The sequence below is a fragment of the Melanerpes formicivorus genome, unplaced genomic scaffold (assembly GCF_026170545.1).
Source record: "Melanerpes formicivorus ecotype bairdi unplaced genomic scaffold, bMelFor1.0.p_v2 SCAF_17, whole genome shotgun sequence".
Taxonomy (NCBI): domain Eukaryota; kingdom Metazoa; phylum Chordata; class Aves; order Piciformes; family Picidae; genus Melanerpes; species Melanerpes formicivorus.
The window spans coordinates 7455091-7465968 of NW_027142369.1; the positions used below are offsets into that span (position 1 = coordinate 7455091).

Genomic DNA, 10878 nt, shown 5'->3' on the forward strand with positions numbered 1-10878 from the left:
CAGAAACTACTAATTTAAGAAGTTAAGACTAAATATTCAGAAGTAAGCTTGCAATCTACATGAGTACAGTAAATTTCAGTTATGTGTTTCATTATACTGGTGCCTTATAGCTTTTAAGAGGTTTTTCAGCTTGGCTGTAATGATCCACAATGGGGTAAAATTTGGCATGAAAATGACTCTTTTCCATTCTCCCCTCTTAAAAGAAAGTTACTCACTCTCTGCTGGTACTTCATTCCTTGCACATGCTACACTCAGCAAGAGTTCTTGGGTGTGCAAGCAAAGCAGGTCAGGGCTCTTTTCGTGTCTTTTAAAAATTAATCTTTCATACACCAAAACCATGCTGCTCCTACTTTTACTTACTTTCATTAAATTTTGCCTTCAGTTTGGGTTCACCTGCACAGCAGGTGTAATTTCTTCAGGAACCAAGACAAGACACATAATTGCAAAACATAACAATGAAGGCCCTACTTTCACCAGGAAACTCAAATTCCCACCAGGCTAAAAGACAAACATGGTGATGGCATTAAAATTCACCACTGAAAATATGGCATAGCTTCTGATTCCCCACACTGTGACAAAGGCTTTGTGTATGTCCCCCTGAGAGAGATGCCTATGCTTTTTCCGAAAGTTAAATGCAGTAACAGTAGCTCCTCACCTCAGGATCACTGTGAAAATTCACAACTAAGTTCTTTGACAGTTTGCCAAAATTCCTAAATAATGGAAATAAATAATGTCTTATTCAGGTCCTACGCTTGTAACTCCTTGGAGTCAAAAGGGACGCCATCTTCTGAAGTTCTCATCCTTTTTCTCTGTAATTTATTCCAGCTCTGTAGTTTGCACCACAGATCCAACAGTTTGTGATACTGCTCTAGAAGCCAGATCACTGAACTGGTGCTATCAGAATCCACCTTCAGTTCTCTGTTTGTTTGTGGCTTTTTTTTTTTCCCTATGAACTCATGTCCACGGGGGCACATGCCTTGGGCAGAAAAGCAGAAGTCCTTCAGGCAACTATGCTATTGAAAGAGATGGTTTTATCCAGAACAAGAGGCTCCATATGCCAAAGTTATCTCTGTTGAACAGTGAAGCCATGGTCATAGGTTAACAAACCACTCTGTGGTTACTGTGTAGTAAACACTTAATAAATCTCCTCAAAGACAGAAAATCAGAAAGATTTATTAATATTCTACATATATAAATAAGCATAGGCAGACTCTTGTGAGGATTCAATGCTCAGCTCAGAGTTTTCCAGGAAGGCCCTTTCCCTGACCATGCCATAATGCAAAGGGACAATTACGGCTTCTACACTGGCACATGTACTTGATACACTTTGAGGTATACTAATGAGGTGAACCTCCAAACCTCCAAGGTAAGGATAAGGAGGTAGAAAAGAAATGCAAACCCCAGCATTCAGACATTATTTAGAAGACAGAGGCAAAGTAGCTTTCAACATCCAACTACATAAGCACTTTTAAGTTATAACAAGTTCCCTGGCCTTTCTCCTCCTCCATATAGTTTCTGTCTGTCTGTAGACATTCTATCCTGAAAACAAAAACTAAAAGATGTTTGATTGCTTTTAGGTTTTTTTATTATTTTACACCAGAGTTCTCCATCTTTGGATAGCTTTGATACAAACCAGAATATTAGTAACAGAGGTTTCTACATTTAAAGTTGTCAGATACTTTACAGAGATAGGTTGTTTTAAGGCTCACATTAATTGCTTACAGTTCAGTATATAGTAGCTACATCTGTTACCTTTGTTAAACAGACTGTAATCAAATCAGAGTAAGTGGTAATCCCAGAGAAACAGAGTAATTTGACTAAACTTCTCTGTCTAGGTTTAGTCAAGTCAGGTCTCAAAAGTAGGAAAACATAAAGTACAAATGGACTGAAACCCTAAGGGGGTAGAATACAAAATAAAAACTCTTTAGGTTTTTGTTAACTTATACTCCATGGTGCATAACCCCAGAGGACCAATAAATGTAGATAGAGCACACAAAAAAAATATGAACTCACCTTAATTTTGCAATTTTTTTTCCGAACTTCCACTAATCCAAACGTTTACTTCACAAGTCATGTGTAAGAGAGGGTTTGCATGGTTTATATTCCCAGGATCCCATTATGGTAAAGCTCAAAACCAGTTCACTCAGGTATTAGCAAAACCAAAATGAAAAAAAAAAAAAAAGAGTCCAGATTTTCAGCTGATAATAAATCTCTTTATGTCAAGGGGGGACAGGGCGGGAAGGGGGGAAATTGACCACCTCTTTTCAGTATTACTTATAACAACAAGACTATAGAAACAAATATGGCAAATTGGATATCAAACAAAAAATATAAATTTTGGCCATCTAAATGCAGAGAGCACCATAAAGATATGCATCAGGTTGCTCAATTGCCTCTACACAGCAGAAAGACTCTGTGTTGCTCCCTTACTGCATGTTGCTCTCTCTAGCTTTCCCTTGCAAGAGAATTTTATGACTTAAACCAGCTTGGAGTCAGGAAGATTTGGGTTATGTTCCCTTTCTATAATTTTTCAGTTATCACTCCTACAATGCATAGCATTATTTGGAATAATTCTTTGCTGCAGTGGTGAACCTCTGAAGTAGTTTATGTTTCTTCTTACAATCCTTCCCTCACCCTACCTCCCTAGCGGGATCTGAAAGGAGTATTTTTCAGTTTGCAGACAGAAATTTAAAGAGAGAAGTCCAACATTTCAGAAATAAATTTACAAAAAAAAAAAAATAATAACAATAGTGACACAGTAATAAACTGGAGTCATGTTTTAAAACCTAGATAGTGTATCAGTATTGTGACCCCTCCATCACATTTCAAAAACAGCTAAAGTGGGTTTTTCAGTCGTATTACATCTTCTAAGAATGGCCTTGCACCAAGATGCAAGGTTGTAAATTGCAGTGGAGGAAACACAGGCAAAACAAACAAACAATTACTTTAAAAAAAAAAAAATAAATCTGTTTTGGTCTACTTCTTAGACAAATGTTAACAAACACAACCACAATCAGTTCTTTCAAAACCTCTTTGTTAGAACAGAACCCGCTGGAATTTAACACGTATTCAAGTCCCTTGCTTTGCCGTTCCCCTACTCCACCAACAGAAAGAGAAAATAATGAAAGTTGTTACGTGGCGTTTTGGCATATGGGATTTCTCCTAACATAAAAATCTAGACAAACATCTAGAGACAGATTATGCCAATCAAACACTACAAGTTAATGAGATTTCTTCATTTTACAATCATCCTAATTCTTCCAGTCATTTAGTTTTCTACTCTCCTGATTCTTTTCATCTCTTCTCACTACTTTTAAGTTAGAAGCTGATTCTGTAGTGTAAAAAAGAGAGAATGAAGTCTTTAGATTTTCACTAAACACGAGTGAGACAGCGTGACACAGGTAATCCTATGGTCTAATGACACAAATGACATTTTTAGTAGATAATCTAAAGTTTAAAATTTAAAATTGCTTTTCAATTAGATTCTAAAAATATATTATCAACCCTAAGAGATCTACATGCAGTGTTGAGAACAGATAGATGTGACTTAAAGATCAAGCTTATGGTAATCAACTCAGAAATTAAGTGGGATAAGGTACAATGGGATTTTAAAGCAATTGGTGATGACTCCGTCACCATCCTATGCATAGACTACATGTTTTGGAACACAAGGCTTTGATTCTTAGGTTATATCCAATGCTTCTGCAAAACAAAAAGTTCTAAATAAATCCAGAAATTGGCATGTTTAGTGATCTGGAGTTTCCACAGTTCTTGAGCACCTCACTCTCTTTGGAAGAAAGTCACATCTCTGAAAATGTGGACTCCGACCCTAAGTAACTATTGGTTATTATTGGTATTGGTTATCAAAGACATATTTAAAGCTAATCCCATACAAACCCAGACCCAGTTTAACTCTCACATGGAACTATGCAGTCTAAAATTCTTAAAATGACTGCTCCACACACGGAAATGCAAAACACAACACAACAAAACCCCTACCACGCTCCCAGTATGGCGGTAGGGATCTTACACATGGAAAGCAATGAAAACATGTAAGCGTTTGCAAAATCCTGGGCAATATTATCCTTAAACCTGGCTTTTATTTGCAAATCAGGTATGCACTTTAAAACCTAACAGTAACTAAATACAGAGGAGATGACATTAAAATTCCACTTAGTGAGACTTCCTGCATATAACATTAAAGAAAACCCATACCATTCTTTTGAAAACTAGTTCTCAGTAATTTGAAAACTTAAAAACCAAAGCAAAAGAAAACAAAACACCAGTTTAGGGAGATTGGATGCACATCATAGCAACAGGGTAGCATCTCCAAAATATAGTAGCTCTGTAGAACCAAACCCTGATATACATCCAAGAACATTCCATTTTCTTTCCCCCTTCCTCCTCTGCTACAGTAAGGAACAAGAGGCTAAATTTCTTCTTTTCAAGAGAGCAGTAGCTATGAAACTGCTTTTAAAGGGCTGACTCATACAAAACCACACTTAATTTCTTCCATGGCAGCTATTTCTACATCCTGGTATGGAGAGAAATTGTTCAGAGAGAACTACATCTACAAGGAACCACGGGTACATTGGGAGGTATTATCACTGCAGCTGGGTACTGAGATTGGTTCTGTCACATGAACACCTGCAAGCCACACCACATTACAACACCCATGAAAAGCTGGATATATCCAAAAAGGAAGGAAAAGCACAAGGACAAGCAACACAGCAGCTGCCCCTTTCTAGTGTCACTGGAAGCAATAGTGCCCACATTTGTATAAATCAATTTCTTGTCTGAGCTAGACAAGCTGAATAGATACAAGTGAGTTCAGCCATCAGCCATAATTAAGGAAAATCATCTCACTGTCACTTAACTTCTGAATGAGAGGCACAGCATAAAGATTCCAAGCTAGAAGTTACCTCCATTGGCTTTGCAGCTTGAAGTAATTTGGTTTAAGTTTATAGACAGCCTTTTTAAATGAGAAAGAAATGTCGTTCTAAACAAGACAACACAGGGAGACTTTGGTGGTTTTGCTCTAAAGGTGGCAAGCGCTAAGTGTTTGGGAATCACAGAGGGGGAAAAAAAAGGAAAAAAAAAAAGTAAAATCAATGTGAATTTTGTGGGGGGGAATACAGGCCTGCAGAGAGAGAAAAGTAACATGAGATCGGACTGTCACTGCTTTCCTGATTGCAAAGGTGGTGCCTCAAATAGAAGAAAATTTGCACTAGAAACTTCTTGTGAAACATCCCCAGAAGCAGCACTCAAGGGCTCTACTTCCCCATATGCATAATTCATCTGTTAATGGCTAAAATGTATTAACAGCAGTTTTAAACACCAATAGAGCACGATAGCTTTTTAAAACAGGGATCAAGAGCAAACACTTTGGAAATTCAACAGGGCATAACTGCACAGAGAGGGAGAGAAAAGCACAGGGAAATAGTACAGGGTAACAAGTGTGAGGCTACATTTGCTTTGCCTGCAAGTATTGCCTAAGGGTACCTCCTGTAGCTTGACGGGGCCCGCGGGGAGAAGCCCCGATGAGCCCGAGGGAAAAGCCCAAGGGACGGGGTCAGGGTGAGCGGACAGGCCTGTATCGCTGAGGGCGGTCCGGCGAGGTGTTCCGGGAGAGGAAAGCCTGAACTAGCTTTGATACGGCCGCACTCTCTCGCTGGTCCCTCGGGGACGGGACCAGCCTGGCACAGAGCCTGCCGCTTTCCGTCGGGGGGAAAGATCCATAAGGCCCCTTCCAACCCGGAAGGAGCCTATGATTCTATGATTCTTTACTATGATCCGCCATCGCTTTTCGGCCGGCAGCGAGCTAGTGACCAGTGAGCCAGGCTGGCAGAGCTCTGCCCTCCGCTTGCTTTCAAACTATGCGAAACCTTGTTAAATAAGTAACCGGGGCGGGCAGGCCGACCCTGGTCCCCGGGGACCGGGGCTCAGCCGCTCTCCTCTCCCCTCGGCGCAGGGATAAACAAACGCGCCACCGTCTACCTGTGCAACACCTTCACAACACATTTTATTTACACGAAATCAACTCTAGACATTGTACATTATATACAGATATTTTCCCTTCCAACAAGGCAGAGCTTGTGCAAGATTAGTAGCATCCTCTGGAGCGTATCCGACAGTCCAAGGGAAATGTTCCCCGCTGCGAGGTATCAGCTATCGGAGTCCAAGTCACTTTTCCCGTCCTCTTGTCTTTTCTCCGGAGACGTTTTAGACGCTTTATTCCATTTTTGTACGTTTTCTGACTCCTCCGAAGAAGATCGCTTTTGCCTCCTCCACTTTGCCCGGCGGTTTTTGAACCAAACCTGATACGTTAATAAATTATATTATCAGGAGGGGAAAAAAAAACAAACAGGCAAAACATCAACAACATACAAAAAGGCGGGGGGTGGGGGGAAGAAAAAAAGGCCAAAAAAAGGCAGACCCACGGACTGTTCTGGGCCCCGCCGGAGTCCGGCCCGGAGCGGCTCGCAGCCACGATTGAGGGAGGCCTCACTTGGGCGGAGGCAGGCTCTATGGACTCACGGCCGTGCTATCTGCTCGGCCAGCCGCCCTCGGAAGGGCGCTTGGATATAATGATACAAATAATTCATTTCCGCGCCTGCCCCCCACAACCTGTTGCTCTCCCCTCCGGCGGCTGGCCGCGGAACGGTGGAGCCGGGCTGGAGCCACACCGAGGTATCTCCAGACGGAGCGCATTTCAGTGCGAAAGGGAGAAAGTGTAAAGGGTAAAAGGAAAGGGACATACCTCCACTTTTTCCTCTCTTAAGTGCACCCTTCTGGCCAGCTGTTCCCTGGTTCCCACGTCTGGGTATTTCGTTTCTTGGAAGAGGTTTTCCAATGCTTCTAGCTGTTCATCAGTGAAGATGGTCCTATGCCGTCTTTTTCGCCTGCAGTGCAGCTGGTTCAGTAACTGCAGCTCCGTCCGGGACAAAGTGCCCACGTTCATGTAGGGCAACATCTGATGGGGAACAGGGGACATCAGGACTGACCCAGTGCCCTCGTAACCTACGGACAGACAGATGAGAGGACGACAGGCTTTGCATGAAATCGCTACTCCCCCCACCCCGAGAAAAAGCCGCCCGTCGCCCCACTGCCCACCCGCGCTCCTGCAGGTCGCCAGTTCTCCGACACCCACTCCTGCCCCACGGCCGCGGGAACAAAGAGCTCCTGTCCAGCCTATCCAAGCCGGGCCGGGCCGGCTTACCTGCGGAGGGAACGCAGGAACACTGCTGGGCTCCCAGGGGCGGCACGGCCCCGCAGCACGAAGGGCCCACAGGGGACGCCGGCACATGGAGCTGCCCGTAGTAGTAGTTGTTGTAGCCGAGCCGAGATCCGGTGACAGCCGGCGGCAGCGCTGAGGCGGGTGCCACCGCTCGGGAGTAAAATCCGCCGTAGTCAGAGGCGCTGCCGTAGAGCGAGTCCCCGTGGAGGCCGGGAAAGACGACGGGGGCGGCGGCGTTCGGGGGGGGCAGCAGCACCGAGTCCTTGCAGCGAGGTCTGGCCGCCAGGATATTGTCGATGCTGAACATGCTCACAGGCATGCCCCAAACCGTGCCGGGGCAGGGCAGCGGAGATCGGCCGGGGGGAGGAGGGAGGGAGAGTAGGTGGTGGTGGCGGCGGCGGTGGTGGTGGAGGCGGGGGTGGGGGGGAGCCTGGAGAGACACGAAACCGAAACTTTTCGGAGAAATTTTAAAAAGAGATCGGAGCGAAAAGAACGGAGCTTTTTCCTAGGGCAGCTTGCGGGCAGAGTGTGTGTGTGTGCCTGTGCATGAGTGTGTGTGCGTGTGCGCAGGATCCACCCCTGGAACTTTCCCCCCTCAACTCTCGCCTGTTTACTGATCTCAACCCAGAGGGCTGCACGGAGTATAATCCATCTGAACCTCTTCCCTTTTTTATACCCAGGCGACGTCATCCTGGATTTAGTTCCTGGTAATATGCAGATGACAAACAAAACCAGATTTGATTTTTTTTTTCCTCCCCCTTTTTTTGGTGGGGAAGAGGTGGGAATTACACAAAGGAGTGAAAGGAGACCGGGTCTGTGTATTGAGAATTAATGAAATTAACGTAATCCTTTCCATTAGTGGGCTTTTTGAAAGGCCCCAGATTTAGGCTTGATCTTTGCTGCACCGGCTAATTGCCCAAGTTAATCTTATTAATGCTATTGTGCAGAAGTGGTTAGCAGCTCCTAGCCCTGTCTATTATGCACCTACTTTGCTCGTGTTAGTTCACATTAGTGGGTGCGATTTCCTCTGTCTGAAGCTCAGATTCATTATTTATGCTTCGAATTGGTTAAGAAGCACCTTTAAAAAAAAAATTAACCGTGATATAACCACTCAACTCCCCTCCTCTAAGTGTTTCTGAGGCAGAGTTTGAATTTTACATCCCCCGGCACGAAGATCTGTAAGGGCTCTGAGGAATATGCGTTACTCTGATTTAAGCTTTGTGTAATGAAGTAATAGCGTCTTCACAGAGTAAACGAACTCATATTTTTCTCTTTTCCTAGATCACCTGGTGGACGCGTGTAAACTTCTTAAAAAAAATCACAAAACAACAAACAAACAACCACCACAACAAAAACCACCACCAAAACAACAACAACAAACCCAAACCAATCATCAAACAAACAGATTCATATCCAGACAGGTGTCTTGTTTTTTTCCCCATTATTTTTATACAAGCCAGGAAGCAGAAATATTAAAGACCAGTGACATCTCAAATCCTCGAGTCTGGTAGGTGTTCCGATTTGCTTCTTATACATCCTGGTGCCTTTTTCTTTTCAAAGAAGAATCTTTCATTTCTGTCTTAGAAAACAAAGACTACAAATTTACAATTATATGGAGAACTTTATATTTTGCATGTTCCGTGACTTTAAAATGGAGCAATTTTAAGTCCCTAAAACTCTTCCTGTTGAGAGGTTTTGACTCTCTCGGTAGCTGGCTCTTGTGATTTGCAGAATACTTCGTCTGTCACGACTGTAACTGGGAATCCACAGGAGGTGAACTGAATAAGATTAGACTATTTACTCCATCAACCCTCCATCAAAGAAGGTAGGAAATTGTACGCGTGAAATGAAAACAAGCCATGAGGGTCCGTTTACGAGGAACACATTATTTTTCGTCAACAAAGATTATCCTCGTTAGCGCTTACTTGTACTTTATCTTTATCCTTCCTTTCCTCAGTATTCTGGGATTTAAAACCGCATCTGAGGATGGTCTAAACCAAAACCTTATTTCTAGCAAAATACGTTATTAAGGAATGACAGGATTTAATTCTCTCTTTATTGATACCTTGCCCTGTGACTAATTACTAACATAGTTTCCTTTATTTCAATTTATTTGATGATCAATTTCTTTCCATCTTTGGCATTTAGACATTAGCTTCGTGCAAATTTTCCAAATTTGATGTAAAGTGAAACTATTGGACAGAGGGATTGGGGGGGATGTTATATTTGGGGGGTTTCTGTTGTTGCTGTGATGATTTTCTTTATCTTTTTTATTGTTTATTTAGGGATTGGGTTTGGGGAAGGGAAGTTTTGGGCTGGGCTGTTGGTTTTTTTATTGTGGGTTTTTGAGTTTGTTGGATTTGGGTGTTTGGTGGGGTGGTGTTTTGTTTTTTTTTTTTTTTTTGTCTGTTAAGTAATTCCCTGGGTGCAGCTCGATCACGCCGCACGCAGATCAACGTGCTGCCTAATTCCGCCATGGGGATGCTCGTTCACGTCCTCGGCGGCTCTGCTGCAAGGCACAGTGGCATCTCTCTAGTGTCCTTCGCAGCCCCCGGCGGCGAGCAGAGTTTTGAAAGAGCAGGGCCCGGAGCTCCCGCGTGGGCCAGGCCAGGGGGCATGCCGAGAGTAGAGACACGGCAAGTTCTCCCACGGGCGAGGAATTGAGTATCCCTTCCGCGGATGCCAGGGACCCTCCGTGAGGAGCGCCCGGCTTGTCCGTCGCGGGCCGCAAGTCGGCAGCGGTGCAGGGCAGGGCTCGGCTGCCCTCGGAACCTGGCCGCAGGAGGGAGGCGTGTTGCGAGGACAGCACTTTGTCCCCACATTGTCATCCCTCGGGGAACCCAGTAACCCCACTGCAGTCCCACTTATGCAAAAGACCGCTGTTGGGGATACCCGCCACTGCCGCCGATGTCTTGGGTGTTTAGCATCGCTTGCACCAGGATTTCATCTCCACGCCTGCCCGGCTTCACCCATGTGAAAGCAGCACCGCGGAGCAATAGGGGACATCGACGGGGTTGCGGGACCCCGGGAACAGCCGTGAAGCCGGCCGGGCACAGGCCGCCCAAGCTGCGCCAGCGCTCCACTTCCAAACTAGCTCTTCGTTCGGGAGGGCTCTGCTAACGGGTGATCCGCCAAGCTGCAACGCTTACTTTTATTCTTAATTTAGAGATTTATTTTTTTCCCAATAACTTATCACCCCCGTGGGGAAGTTCTCTTTGTTTAGTTTTGTTTTAACCTTAGTAACCTCGCCTTGAAACTCCCAGGTCTGATACCCGCTTCGCGAAACCTGCATTCAGAGTGTCTCATTTCACATCCGCTCTTCCCTAACCTCGCAAACGTAAAATTGCGTTAAACAAACAATCAGTTGTCAGACAATGTTGGGACGAAATTGTAATAACAAATGAAACGCAAGCAAGTTGTGCTGCATAGTGTTGCTAAGCAATTGTTTGTTACTGGAGAGTAGTCACAGCATGAGTTGAAAGAGAGATCTAAAGAGGAGAATAGCACCGGGCAGAACAAGCTGATAGGTATGAAATAAAGTAAACACTGCACTGATTTTCAATATTATTACCCAAACACGATTTCATACAAAGCAATCACCATACACAAGTCTATGAAAATGTACTCGTTGAGAAATCGGC

General features: G+C 44.1%; 1 protein-coding gene across 1 annotated transcript; it reads right to left on the reverse strand.

Moving 5' to 3' along the window:
• Positions 1–5981: 5981 nt before the first annotated feature.
• GSC (goosecoid homeobox) lies at positions 5982–7843 on the reverse strand. The gene is made up of 3 exons (XM_068149170.1): positions 7220–7843; positions 6761–7020; positions 5982–6317 (listed from the first exon to the last, which is right to left on the reverse strand). Exons 1-3 carry the CDS (start codon positions 7554–7556, stop codon positions 6165–6167), a joined length of 750 nt encoding a protein of 249 aa, XP_068005271.1. The 5' UTR covers positions 7557–7843; the 3' UTR covers positions 5982–6164.
• Between the last annotated feature and the right edge of the window lie 3035 nt (positions 7844–10878).

Coding starts and splice junctions, on each gene's coding strand:
- GSC (XM_068149170.1), bottom strand. CDS start 7,556: ATGCCTGTGAGCATGTTCAGCATCGACAATATCCTGGCGGCCAGACCT. Junction 7,021..7,219: donor TTCCTGCGTTCCCTCCGCAG/GTAAGCCGGCCC, acceptor GTCTGTCCGTAG/GTTACGAGGGCACTGGGTCA. Junction 6,318..6,760: donor TAAGAGAGGAAAAAGTGGAG/GTATGTCCCTTT, acceptor TTAACGTATCAG/GTTTGGTTCAAAAACCGCCG.